This window comes from Ipomoea triloba, chromosome 15 (assembly GCF_003576645.1).
Source record: "Ipomoea triloba cultivar NCNSP0323 chromosome 15, ASM357664v1".
NCBI lineage: Eukaryota > Viridiplantae > Streptophyta > Magnoliopsida > Solanales > Convolvulaceae > Ipomoea > Ipomoea triloba.
In genome coordinates this window covers 23790576-23804961 of record NC_044930.1, presented here as the reverse complement: position 1 = coordinate 23804961, position 14386 = coordinate 23790576, and the positions used below count along the sequence as shown (strand labels likewise).

At 36.3% G+C, this 14386-nt stretch overlaps 2 protein-coding genes across 2 annotated transcripts; both read right to left on the bottom strand.

Annotated features, from left to right (window-relative positions):
* Positions 1 to 1775: 1775 nt before the first annotated feature.
* LOC116007346 (transport inhibitor response 1-like protein) lies at positions 1776 to 4182 on the bottom strand. Its single transcript, XM_031248005.1, has 3 exons — positions 3540 to 4182; positions 2695 to 3121; positions 1776 to 2605 (listed from the first exon to the last, which is right to left on the bottom strand). The coding sequence occupies exons 1-2, from the start codon at positions 3665 to 3667 to the stop codon at positions 2698 to 2700; spliced, it is 552 nt and encodes a 183-aa protein (XP_031103865.1). The 5' UTR covers positions 3668 to 4182; the 3' UTR covers positions 1776 to 2605; positions 2695 to 2697.
* A 4129-nt stretch (positions 4183 to 8311) lies between these two features.
* LOC116005569 (far upstream element-binding protein 2-like) lies at positions 8312 to 13489 on the bottom strand. Its single transcript, XM_031245799.1, has 6 exons — positions 13074 to 13489; positions 12340 to 12620; positions 12090 to 12182; positions 11939 to 12010; positions 11721 to 11837; positions 8312 to 9684 (listed from the first exon to the last, which is right to left on the bottom strand). Exons 1-6 carry the CDS (start codon positions 13378 to 13380, stop codon positions 8518 to 8520), a joined length of 2037 nt encoding a protein of 678 aa, XP_031101659.1. The 5' UTR covers positions 13381 to 13489; the 3' UTR covers positions 8312 to 8517.
* Between the last annotated feature and the right edge of the window lie 897 nt (positions 13490 to 14386).

Here is a 14386-nt window from a genome sequence, read left to right as displayed (position 1 = left end):
TAAAAACAGTGCTAAAGAAGGTGTTGACCACATATTGTTGCATAGTATATGGTGAGAAGTGCGGTGTTATTTGCTCCAACAAATACCTTCTGGGAGCTCACGTAGTATTCGTCCAAGAACGAACGGTCCAAGCAGTTGCAACTAGCATTCCTTGAGGACATCATTGCTTGCTTCCCCACTCACTAAGATGACATTGTTCCATGGATATGTGGATGTATTAGTGTGGCTTCTGAAGTCTAGCACTTCCAGCTTCGAATCGGCTAAGATCTTCGCTGCTACCTCCACCAATAACCTGAGATTCTTCTCGGTGCGATTGTCTGAGTTGATGCAACAGAAGGTTCCTCCTGCATACGAATTGCAGCTCGGGAATGGAGTTATGGAAACCCTACCTTCATAACTCGACTCCCAAGCTGCAATTCGTTTGCAAGAGGAACCTTATGCTGTGCAACAACGTAGACAGTCACACCGAGAAAGATCTCCAGCTATCAGTGGAGGCAGCAGCAAAGTTTTTAAGAGGCTGTTGACATTGTTGTGTAGATTTGACAAGGATACGACAAAAATGTGTAAGAATAAAAAGATAAGGACTAACATGTGTAAAGTACTAAGCTGTTTACCTTCTTCTCATTAAGGTTTTTGAGAAGAAGGTAATCAGTCTACCCTCTTTTTAAAAAAAAAAAAAAAAACTGACATGTTCCAGAGGAGAGAGAAGAGGTTATTCTTACACCTTCTTCTCTCTCCTCATTTATGCCCAAAGTACACGACAGAGGGGCTTATTCTATACTTTTTAGAATATTAAATATTAATATTAATAATATTATTATTATTCTTATTAAGATATTATTCACAAAATTTGGTATGATTATGATAATTATTAGTACAAATTTAATACAAAACTATTATTATTATTATTATTTTATTACAATTTAGTGATATTATTTTTAGTTGTAATATTATTAGTATTTATATTATGTACATTTAATACACAAATAATGTATATCTACTGAATACACATCATCCAAATTTTTTTAGTACAAAGCCCAACTACCATTTTCTTGTTTATTTTTCTTCCTTGTTTCAAACTTTCAATAAATTTATCGGCGGTCCATATGAGCAATTCAATTAGTCACAAAGGTGAAATTTAGAAAAATGACTTTGGATTGAGTCTCGACACGACAGTGTGAGAGTAACCTCTCAAAGTGAGAGGGAACTCCTTGTGTGCAATAAACAAAGGTCTAACCTTTGTGTTTAGTTGAATTACCGTAATTTACATTCTTCTAAATGCTTAGTCACTGTCAGGTCTTGTCGGGACGTAGGGGCCCTTGGAGTTGGAGATTCAAACTTTTAGGACACAAAGTAAATTTATCTGTGGCCCAGGGAGTATTAGAGCATCCTTATCAGTTGGACCTCATCATCCACTATCCCACTCAATCACAAAAAGTCTTCTCCACATTAGTTTGGATTTTTTTTTCCTCAGTTTTCTGTTGACCCACCATTTTACCCCACTATATTTTAATTATATCTTTATCTATTTTGTTTATAAATTTATAATTGTATTAAAAATAATGAAACATACATACTGGAACATTGAGTGTATTAACATATATACTGGAATTGAAAAATGATAATTACAAACTTTTAAATTAATTTTCATTGTTGCCCTGCATGTTTATTTCTATCATTTTAATTATTTGATTTATAAATTTATTTCTAATTTAAAAAAAAAAAAAAAAACATACCTACCGGATAAGTTGGATACATACTGACTTGCTACAAAGTTGAAATTAATTAATAAAAAAATAATTATAATTAATAAAAGTATTTCATGCTAACATATATATATATATATATAAGCAAAATATATTTAAAAAAAAAATACAAAGATGCCGTTGCAGGCAACGGGCGGAAATATGGCCGTTCCGCTGCTGCTACTCCTAAGCCTTCCTTCTCCGCCGCCGTCTCCGGTCGTACTTCTCTCTCCTCCATCCCTAGGTTTACTTTCCGTCTTCCTCAAAACTCCGGCGAAACCACCACTCCTCTTCTTCCTTCCTCTCATCTCCCGTGTTGTGTCTTCGTCCACTTCCTCAGCCGTTCAAATGAGAAATTCATCTCCCGATTTGCGGCTGATGAGGCGCGAAAGGGAAGGGATGTGATGTCCTCGTAGAAGCTCTGGAGATTCATCAACCACTCACTCGCTCTAAGATCCTCCGAAATGTCCTCCCCCGTCACATCTTCGCTGCTGAGGGATACGCGCCAAACAAATTAAATCTCATATTGTATGCCAGAACGCAAAGCTGAATCTCCAAATGGACAGTCTCTGATCTCAAGTTAGGGCAACCCTCAACCACATACTATACTTTAGCCCCAACTCACTATCTCCAGCAAAACCCCAACAGTTCTTAACAATTGCACCAAATCCTTCATCCATTGGTTCACCAGTAAGGTGGTCAGGCCTGTGTCGCCCCATTATGCACACCTCAAGATCCGGGCACTTCTTTGACAAATATAATATGGATTGAAGTTTCCATTCCTGCAACCCTAGCTCAGAAACAGGGAAAACTCGAAGCTCTCGGAGAGAGATCCTTACATGTTGCAGCTACTCAAGCACCTGCATGGAAAATTTTGAGCTTAATAAAACAAAATTCAGACCTCAACTTCTGTATATATAAAGAGCCTTGAAAATTTCCAGTTGCATACCCATCAAATCTGCAGTTTGAGTTGTTCAGCACTGATGAAATTAAGAGAGGTCAGGTTGGTACAAACTGGATATATAGCAGGCAGATAATGTGCAAGAATTTCCCTGAATTCAGAAAGACAAACTACTAATGATTTGCATGCTGCAAAAGCACAAGTATAATCGAGTTCTAGTTCAGCCTCCTCTTCTGAGGCACCTGTACCCAGATTGGTAAGCTGTGGAGCTCCAACCATCAACTGCACAATGGAAACATGCCCATTCAACCTAAGTTTCTTCAAACAAGGTGACCTCATCACCAGCTGCTCCAATGCTTGAAAATTCACTTCGCAATCAAACATCAAAGACTCAACACATGTTTTAGTCTCTGGGAAACATGAAATCCAATCCATTTCATCATCTTTAACATCACACTCAACCACCCTTAATTTCCTGAGATATATAAAAGCCTTTCATTATACACCAGATAACCCCCACACACTGCAATTTTATACATTCTAATTTCTCAACACATTTGAAAACTTAATTCAACCTTTCTTTTCAGTAGTTCACAACATTATACTCTGACTCATCAATGAATAGCTGATATTTGAAGCGTAGCATTTGATTAATTAAATCTCATAATTGATTTGAAGCTAACCCGTAGTTAATTATCATCACAAATAAGAATACACGCTATTAATATGAGGTTCCACCCAAAGTAAAAAAAAAACGGATATTTTGCAGAAAATCATTTAATTTAATATTAAAAAAAATAACAGAGAATTAAATTTTCAAAAAATAAAATGAAATTCTTCACCTAAAGAAAAGGAGATCAATTAGGAATTTCAACGAAAGAAATAGCACTGACCTGCTGCACTCACAGGCAACGGTAGCAAGTCCACTGCTCCCAAATTCTTCGCAACAGACCAGAACCAGCTCCTTCAAATTGGGGAAAGCCGGTAGCGCGCCCGTATTGCTCGTGACAGGGGAGGACATTTCGGATGATCTTAGAGCGAGTGAGTGGTTGATGAATCTCCAGGGAGGCTCCTCTCGGATCGGATAAGCGAACAGCTGCAGAGCTTCAGCTTCTACGAGGACATCACATCCCTTTCGCGGCACATCAGGCGCAAATCGGGAGACAAATTTCTCCTTTGGAGGAGCCTTAGGAACGGCGGAGGAAGTGGACGACGACACAACACTGGAGATGAGAGAACGGCGGCGAGAGGAGGAGTGGTACGGTGGTTTCGCCGGAGTTTTGAGGAAGACGGAAAGTAAACCTAGGGAGGGAGTAGCTTCGGAGATATAGGAAGAGACAGAGAGAGAAAACCGAAGGTTGTTGGAATTGTTCAGACGTATAGCAAGAGGAGGAAAAGAGAAGTATGAAGTGTTGTTGTATTGATTGCAGTGAGAACTGAAGCTTACAACTCAAGAGGATGAAGAAAATGGATGTTGGAGGATGAAAAGGAAAAAAAAAAAAAAAAAAAAAAACAGAATTGAATATTATTGAATGGGAAGATGTTTGTTACAGAATGAAGAAGAAGAAGAAGGAAGAATGAAGTGTGTTCTCTGACTACCAGTATATAACGAAGCTAAAGTATGGACGGTGATGAAACTTCTAATGTCCTTTTCACTTGTCACCTTTCATGGATAACAATATATAAGAGTACCGTGAAGCTCACTGGTAAAAATGGTTACAACCAAAAGGGATAAAAGACGCATGTGGTCCCTTCACAAATATCTATTCCTAGTAGCTAGGTGTGAACACACTTTGGTTCCGATTTCGAACTGCGGATTCCCGGTTACTTGGTTACACAAATCGGAACATACCTTTTTTTTTTTTTTAAGAGTCGGTTTGTTCCCCTTCAGTTGCAATAGTGGTTGCATCATCAGAAAAGAAATCGTTGATGATGTCAATCTCCAATCGGATGTGCAAACTTGAATTTCAATTGAATGTGGGTTATTTTTGAACGAGTCTTGTTCAACATGTTTTCACCTGCACTAAACTCTTGTTCAACTGTTGCTACAGTAGAAGTATGAGTTTCAAAATTTTGTTTCGCAATAATGGATAAAATAAGAAAAAAAATTTGTGGTCTTTCCACCCGTGCAAAACATCAAGAATATTATCATTATCTAAAAATAGCTGGAGATGATGAACTAGTCTCACTCTCACTGGTTTGACGACTTTTACATGCTCTAGCTAACAGTTAAAGCCTCTACGGTACTTCAAGAAGACATACTAATATTCAGCGACGGACCATAAGAATTGGATGGTGTGTTCTTGAATCAATCATTATTGTGTGGATATTCAGTATAAAAATAATTTACTTTTAATATATTAAAAATGTACATTGTATTCAGGAGATGCACATTATTTGTGTACTGAATGTACATTATATTGTACAATGTACATTCAGTACACAAATAATGTACATTTAATATATTAAAAATATATTTTTTGTGATAATTTACACAACACTATGTGAACCATGGTCCACATAATAATTTGCCTTCTTGAATGAGACCCAATGTTATAGGACTACTTAACTTTATTACTTCTTTTTACCATTAAAAAAAAATTGTTAATAGTCCATGGAGTACCGAAATTGGACAGTATATAGGGCTTTAGTATATATCAGCACAGTTTAAGTAAATTAAAGTAAAACACAACACGTTTAAATAGATACGGAGTGAATACGCCTAAAGGGTTATAATCATCTAGGCCAATGCCATGTGAATTTGGGGTTTGATCATAATCATCTAAACTAGAGTCCTTTTTAGCTACTCAATATCGCATCCACTGAGACTCAAACCCACTCCCTTTCATGTGGAGTGCAACCGGGTGCCACTAGACTACAAACTACACCCTCATCTCTTAATGATTGAATGTATTGATTAGTTTGATGTTCCGCTCAATTAGGCCGGATTTTAGGGCGTTCAAGATGAACAACAGCACAGGGCCCCAAAATTTTGGGGGCCCCTAGTCCAGCCTTTAGTCTAATAGTTAGTATATGTATTTGCGTGAAAGAATGCTAGAAGGACAGCTCTTTTTAAATAAAATATTTGTAGTTTGCATTATGTTTAGAATTTTGTTCATAATAAATAAAGTTTGAATTTTTTCAGCTTTTTTACATTTTTCTCTTTGCAATATTTTTTAAATTTGCAGTTTATTTATACTTTGATAGGGCCTCACTTATTTACAGCACAGCGCCAAGCAAATTAAAAAAATTGGCTTTTTTACATTTTTCTCTTTGCAATATTTTTTTAATTTGCAGTTTAATTATACTTTGATAGGGCCTCACTTATTTACCAGCACAAGGCCAAGCAAATTAAAAAATCCGCCCTACACCCACTATTATTTTGAATAGTTTGAATTTTAACTTGAATAATGAAATTTTATTTCTTTATTTCAAAAAAAAAAAAAAAAAAAAAGAAAGAAAGAAAGAAAGAAAGCAAAGAAGAGATCGAAAGTTCGAATTTGGCCATCATTTTACCCTTTAATCATCTAGGCCAATGCCATGTGAATTAACACAAATATAACACTTAAGCCTTCTAATACCACACATATAAGATATAACACAACTAATTAACGGTAAAATGTTTAAAGAATTGGAGTACAAAAAAATGTTTAGAAAATATTTATATTTTATAGTTTTAATTAAATAATAATAAATTGTGTTATTTTTGTAAAATAATAATAATAATAATAATAATAATAAAGGAAAAAATTGTTTAAAGCTAATCTACCAAATAGAGCCTACTTATTTTTGTGTTACATATAGTAGTAAATAGTAATCATAAAAAACAACCAAATTCAATAATAAAGATTAAATTCCAATTGAATAAAAAATTTAAATATATATCAAACTCCAAATTATTCTTAACAAAATTTGATGTCAAATCATTTAAAAAATCAATCATTATACCATGGACTATGGTTCACTTGGTAAGGTGAACTATTGACATAACGTTCATTGTTATTATATTGAAAATTCATTTTTAATACATTGAATATTCAATTTTTATTTACTAAAGGTTCATTATTCGATATACTAGTAGTACCTAAAAGTGAACTTTTAGTATATTAAAAATGAACATTCAAACATTCAATATACTGTCAAGACCTTGTGGTCTAGTGGCACCGGGTTGCACTCTCATATGGAAGAGGTGGGTATAACCACATTTCCATTGACCAAAGGGTCCCGTAAGACACCACCACATCCAGCAGCCTTTGATGCATGTGACTTTTGTTTTAATTTGATGCATGTGACTTTTGTTTTTTATACGAAAGAAAGTAAAAAGAAAAAAAAGCAAACAAACAAAAAAAGATAACACACTTCAAATGGAAATGCTCGGTATATAATCAAAATTTATAACTCTCTTCTTTTAAATATTAAATTTGATTAAATATTATACTACTCAATGGTATGCACTAGATAAATCGCTCTTGTGTAATATATACTTTCACCGTCTTATTTTATGCGTTTGATTCAATTAACGAGCCTTGACATACTGAAGTTATTTTGAATTCAATTTTTCATAGCATTAAAAGGTTTAGTAATAGTATATAAAATTTATATATTTATAGACTATATTAAAAGTAATATAAAACACAAAAGTTTACATTTAAAAATAAATAAAAACTAATAAATAAAATAAGCAAAGAAAAATAGTTACTTTGACCAATGAATAGTAAATATAAGAGTAAATTGAACTAAAAGGTCCTTCGAGTTTGAGGCATTACCAACTTTGCTCCTCAACTTACAAGCCTACCACAATAATTCCTTCAATTTCTCTAAAACTACCACTATTAGTCCAAATTTCACTAAAAATCTTCTAAGTTTGAGGCCCTACCAACTTTAATCCTCCAACTTCTAAAAACCTACCACTAATAGTCCTTCGTCGATTTTTTATTTTTTATTTTAGTAAAAATGACAGTGAAATTGGAGGGCAAAGTTGTACTATTCACTTTTTTTTCCACTAAATATAAGAATAACCTTAAAATCGAAATCTGCAAGGAGATTGAGAGAGTTGTTTCTGTAATGGTTTGCACTGTGGTAAAGTAATTTTTTTGTTAGTTTGATTAGTTCAATGATCACTTAAAATGTAAAAATTTAAATCATTTTAATACTAGAAACTAGAAATAATATAACCTCTAAGGCCATTCAATAGTAAGAAGGTAATAACGGGGAAAAAGGATTAATTCCGTGTAAAAAGAATAATGTTAGGTAGACAAGAATATAATTAATGAAAATTTCAATTATAATATTTAGTATATATTAAAAGAAATTTCAACTATAATATTTAGTATATATGAGAACAGAAAGGGAATAAGTAATGTAAAGATAAAAAGATCAAAATGCTCGTGTAGTAGCAGCAACTCAAAGTGGATTTGTGCTCCTGTGGTCACGTCTGTAATGACCTAAAAAATATTGTTTCTTGGCAGAATTGGCTATCAAATTTTTTGTATTTATGTTCTATAAAAAAATTACAGCTTTAATTAAAATAATAATATGATATAAATATAACTTAATGCATTTTCCTATATTCTTTTTTAAAAAATCTGGCCAGCATTTACAATATAAAGACCCAAAATGAGTGCCTCCATCAAACAAATCATTGATTGAGCCCTAAAACATGATATGAACCCTTAATTATGAAACATTAATAGGACTGAACTGGTATTAAAATGCCAACACATACAATCACTGCAACTAGAGTTAAAAGATAAACAGATAACCACAGCAAATTAATCCTGCTTCAACAAAACATCAAGAAACTAAACCACATGCTTAGCAAAAAGAAGATACACTGAAAATTCTTTATCACTACACTTAAGCAAACACAAATCAACTCTCTGGAGAGGTTTTAGCCGACCCTGTGGGCTGGGAAGACTGAGAAGTTGGTGCTGTATCATATGTCAATCGTGCACCACCACCACTTCCATCAGTGGAGTATGCTGAAGGCTGAGAATAATTATTACCACCATACCCACTATTGTATGACACTCCCGATTGAGTCATTGGTGGAGCTCCATAGGCTGGGGGGCCATAACCCGGTTGGGTTGCACCATATCCAGTAGAGGTAGGACGTTGGGAACCAGAATCAGGCTGAGAATAACCAGTTACAGCAGGTGAAGGCTGAGAGTGAGGATATACCTGAGGGGGCTGTGCATAACCTCCCTGGGCACTAGGTGACTGTTGCGGCTGCTGCCCGTAAGTTGGTTGACTAGTCGGAGGCTTTTGAGACGGGGGCTGCCCATAGGTGGTGCCATAAGCAGGTGGCTGAGTCCCATATCCACCTTGTGAAGTTGGTATGCCATACCCTGGCTGAGTCGTTCCTGGATGCTGGTAATTGGCATTAGGGCTAGGATGCTGGGAAGTATGGTACCCAGGTTGGCTGGCTGCTGACTGATTTGGGGGTGCTTGACTTGTATCACTCTGGGTCCCATATGAAGGTGTGTGGCCATCTCCTGCTGCTGTGTTGGAAGTATTACTATACCCAGTTGTTGAATTATAACCCTGTTGCTGATCATATCCAGGAACAGGATTTGGCTGACCTGGATAGCCAGATTGAGGAGCAGGTGCATGGTATCCACCATAGCCATCTTGGGAATAGCTTTGTCCTTGATTGTAACCAGAGGATGGTTGTTGATTGTAGCCATAAGCACTACTATCAGCGGGAGCACCAGAGCTTCCAGGAGTTTGCTGCTGCTGCTGCTGTGGTGGGCCCTGGCTATAATAATCATAACCACCTCCGGGAGCTGTTTGTTGATTTGGATTTGATTGATCCCAGCCAGAGCCATATCCAGCAGATGTTGGTTGAGGGGGGTAACCAGGGTATGGTGGTTGAGGCATGCTATATTGGGGTGATGGAGTAGGGTATGATCCAGGCTGCATATATCCATACCCAGGTTGCTGCATTTGTCCACCGGGCGGGGCCCAGCTAGTTGGTGGCCGTGCCTGATATCCTTGCTGAGGATATGCTCCAGTCATTGCTGGATTTCTAACACGATTCTGCACAAAGTTGTTATCTAAAATGAACCGCGAATAACTAATCCATAGCACATTGGGCAGACACTGAAGTAAAATAGGATCGGTATACATAAATAAAATAGAACAAAATAGCCAGCAAGATGTAAATGCAACAATCAACACAATAATCTAAAATAAACCACTGTTATTCTAGATATGCAAATCACAGTCTCGTTAAGGCAAAGATTAGACACCAACATACCGTACTCTTTGATTGGGACACAAACTTCTGCGGAGGCCCATCCTCACCCTAATTGAAGTGATAAGTGCAATAGCAGATGGCAAAAGCATACTAAACAAGTTCCAAAATATCGGCAATATACTTATAAAATGTATATTTATGGAGACCCATTCTTGCATGTCAACACAAATACAGTACTAACCACCAAGTGATTAGTGGGTCTAAGTAGAGCCTTCAACACAAATAAATCTCCACATCCTAAATTTTCATCGCATAATACAACTGTGTAGTCACTACTCACTAAAGGGTCATGAACTTAACATAAAGCCAATAGTAGTAGCATTAATAAATGCATTCCATATACACAAAAATATATTATTCATATATTACTTACAGTCTGCTGTTTATGCCAGCCGTAAATAACATCACCATAGCTTGCAAATTTTAAACGATACTTTGTACCTTGCAGTCCAATAATAATGAATGCTCCACATTTTCATACTTGGTAGACATTCATTAATCCATTATGTTAGGACAATTATCTACTATTTAGTTTGAAAACATACCCGAACGGTCCTGATGAAGACCCAACATTATATGGTTCCATATTTGGTGCCACACTGTCACCAACTTTCCATTAACCAACTAACTCTAGAATAGGCCCAAATGACAATAAAAATCAGGCATGAAACTAACCAGAAAATTGATGTGAGAAACCCCAAAAACTATTTACTAGAAAAATCATCTAAAAGTTGTTGGAAATCTTGAGTAAAATACATCCACTATATTAAGGAAACTTATAAACTGCCTTCGTACCTCAGTGAAATGGGGTTGGCAAGACCTGCCTCACATGAAATCAGATATCCAATGTCCAATAAAATATCCAACAATTTAACATAGGAACTGACATCTCTTAACACCTCAAAACGCATTATGAACTTGTAAGTTAGAATTGACTTAAAATCTTTATAAATTAACTCGTGTCTGCAGGTTCAACCAATACCCAAGAAAAACAAGAGAAAAGTCTGCACAAATATTAATTCACTAGCATTTCATTTATAATACACCCTTATCAAGAATGGATAGCAGTGTATCATGGTGCACTATCAGTAGAATACCATCGGCTATCAAGGTCCTAGTTTGCAACTAAGGGCACTGCATAAGGCTGCATTACCTTCATCCAGGGACATTCAACACGAACTACAGAATCTCAATCGACCTGGCTGTACATCCAAAGAGGAATGGCAAAGTATATATGCATACATCCTGTATTTGCATGTATAGATATTGGTTCGATATAGGAGACAATTATTCATCAGCGTAAGTCACAGGTAATGATATCAAAATTCTATGGCAGTTAGTCTACTTATAAAATATTATATTCTTAGGCTAGAAGGATCCTAGTAAAGATACCCATCCGATCACCAAATTAAGAATACCGAAATATTTAGACCTTCACCACAATAAATAAGGAATGCAAACTACTGGACCTCACACTGCTCTGCCAGGATCTACAAATGATAACTCTGCATTGGAGTCAAGGGTTATGCCACTGATGTCAAAGTGTAGACTCTAAATACCAATATACATATTCAGAAAGTATAGTTAAATAAGACCACTCTAGTGACTTGAGTATGTAACCCTTGACATGAGTATGTAACCACTGATGTCCAGCAATGAGTATGTAACACTTGAGCATATTTGTGTAGGCTATTATCTTGACAGGCAGCAAAGGATAGTGAAAAAATGAACACAAAAACTAAACACAGTACTTAAATTGTATTTCATGCACAGAATGACAAGAATAAATCCACAACGTTATGCATGACCAATATACCTCACTGATAACTTCATTAACAAGCTGTTTTGCATACTCAATCTGATCACTTGATCCATCAATTTGTACAGTTCTCTCAGTTGAAGTGTCACCAGGTGGTAAGTGCAAAGGTATCACCTGTAAAAGTCGAAAGAAATCAAACAAAATCTAAACTGTTGACACTACATAATAAGCAATGAACGTTGTGCTCACAGGCAAATAAAAAGGATGAAGTGTACCTGAATACGTGCTCCTGATCTTGCTTGCATGTTTTTTATGGTTTCTCCGCCTTTGCCAATAACAAGGCCAACCTATACACACACCAGTTGACAATAGAAAAAGGATAGAAGTATTTCACCAAACAGCATACTAACTTTACTGGCAGTATACCTTGTTGTTTGGGACTTGCATAACAAATTGTTCAGCTCCAGCTTGCTGTCCAGTTACCCTTCGTGATACTATGCCAGAACCACCTGAATCAGCCTATTTCAATTACAGTGTATTAGTAAGGGGCAAACCACTATACACACAAAGCATAACTTATCTTAAATGGAAAGCCCTGATCAAAGGACAGGACTGATTGTCTAAAAGAAGAAACCATAATATGAATAGAATGGCATAAATAATGTATAAATTTTACCTCAGAAAGAACATCTTGAATCAACTGCTCAGCCTTGGCTATCTGCTCTGGAGTGCCCATTAGTTCAACCCCTCTAGTTTGAGAATTAGGGTCAGAATCCATGTCTCTGGTAACTTGTATCTTTGCTCCAGATTGGAGTTGAAGATACCGAATGGTTTCCCCACCCTTGCCTATGATTACACCAACCCTGCCATTTGGAATCTCAATCTTCTTGCTTGGACCAGGGTAACCATATGAACCAGTTACTGATGGAAGTAAAGTAGACCCAACTGGCTTCTGAGCTGCAGTACATAAAAGGCCAAATCTTACACAGGGTATGTACCAGGAAAAACATATTATCTATGGTGACAGGATATAATCAGGAAATGCAACATATGTGATGGACATAAATATATGCATAAAGGAGACGGACCAATTAGAAAACAATCAATTCAAGGACAAAAATATAACACTTCCTTGTGAACTACACTCTATCTCCCTAATTCCTGTTGAACACATACAACTGATACAAGTATTTGATTGATACACAGAAACATAAAGAGACTACGATTAGACCACAAAACCAACATGAAACTCCAATCAAACAAATTTATAGAATAACCACTACAACTAGCAAAGAATTAGCAAAAAAAAAAGTACGATTAACCAAAGAATTATAGCAAAACAACATAATTCATAGAGAAAATAAGAGGTCCAACAAGTATACGGACGAAGCAGAACCCCGAATCCCTTACGTTCTCTAGTTTCAAATCCCCCAGCGCCGCCACCGTTGTCAACCCTGGGCTTTTTTGGATCCGAGTTGTTGATTAGCCGAGCAGCGATCTCCTGAGCCCTCTGCTTCGCCAGCTGGAAGTCATCCATGGGAGGCGGAACATTGGCGTACGAAGGAGGAGCAGCCGCGGCGCCGTCGGGTGGAGACAGTGAAGAGATTGGTGCGGAGAATCCAGTAGGCCTGCGCGAAACCGGAGAAGGAGACGTTGGCTCCTCGTACTTCCTCTTATTCGACCCCGCTTCCGATGCGTACTGTGCGTCTTCGGCCATTTTTGGTCCGAAAGAGGGAGAAGGAAGTGCGTAGAGGGGTCCGAAAGTGGAAACCCTAACCTAGATTGGGAGAGAACCCGACAGATAGGAGCGATGGAATGAAGAATGAAAATAGCGGTCTACAATATTTTGGCAAATTATACAATGGACCTTGCCTTTTCATTTTGAATTTGGTCCAAAATAACTTTATGTACTTATATTTTTTGTCTCTAAGTATAATAATTATAGAATTTGTCTTAAGTGTTCATCATTTCACTTTTCGTTCCTAAGTTATCATTGTTGTTGTATTTTTCGTCCATTTACTAATAAAACATGAGACTAAATTTACAATTTTAGTATAGCTCAGGACGAAAAGTGAGCACGAAAAATTAATAAAAAGATGAAAAATGCAACGCAGTAATAACTTAGGGCAAAAACTGAGCACAATCAACACTTAAGGACGAATTATATTATTACCATATAACTTAAGGACAAAAGTGCAATTTTCTCTTATTTTATACATGTAATTATTTATGAGCTTGTAAATAAATTGAAGGTTCATAACATGTTACAAACACATAAAATAATAATTATATACACATAAACTGTTAACTTCAAATACATAATATGACAACATATTCTGTACCTGTAATTAACAAATGTATATTTAGTTATTATTTTATGTGTTTATAATTAACATGTTATGTATTTTCAATTTATTTATTGACAAATAATTAATGGAAAAAGTGTCAAATAGGCCCTCGAACATTTCATAAAAAGTCAATTAGGTCCACGAACTTTTAAAAAGTGTAACTAAATTCTCAAACATGTCAAATCGAGGCAATGAAACCAAAAACTGGTAATTGACCTGTTATTACCGGTCATTTGCATTTTTGACCACCTGCGTCAATTTCCGGTAACCAGCGCCGACCGAATCGTCGCTAATGGCCATTTCCGGCGAAGGTGACCATAAATGGTCGACCAGATCAGGTCGCCTTCTTTCAGGGTGGTCGCCTTCTCCCGGGAA

What these genes read in the sequence shown, in the direction of transcription:
- LOC116007346 (XM_031248005.1), bottom strand. Translation starts at nt 3,667, where the DNA reads ATGTCCTCCCCTGTCACGAGCAATACGGGCGCGCTACCGGCTTTCCCC. An exon ending in GTTGCCTGTGAGTGCAGCAG is followed by an intron (nt 3,122 to 3,539) that starts GTCAGTGCTATT and finishes TATATATCTCAG; the next exon opens with GAAATTAAGGGTGGTTGAGT.
- LOC116005569 (XM_031245799.1), bottom strand. Translation starts at nt 13,380, where the DNA reads ATGGCCGAAGACGCACAGTACGCATCGGAAGCGGGGTCGAATAAGAGG. An exon ending in TGCAAGTCCCAAACAACAAG is followed by an intron (nt 12,011 to 12,089) that starts GTATACTGCCAG and finishes GTGTGTGTATAG; the next exon opens with GTTGGCCTTGTTATTGGCAA. An exon ending in TTAATGAAGTTATCAGTGAG is followed by an intron (nt 9,685 to 11,720) that starts GTATATTGGTCA and finishes AACTTTGTGCAG; the next exon opens with AATCGTGTTAGAAATCCAGC.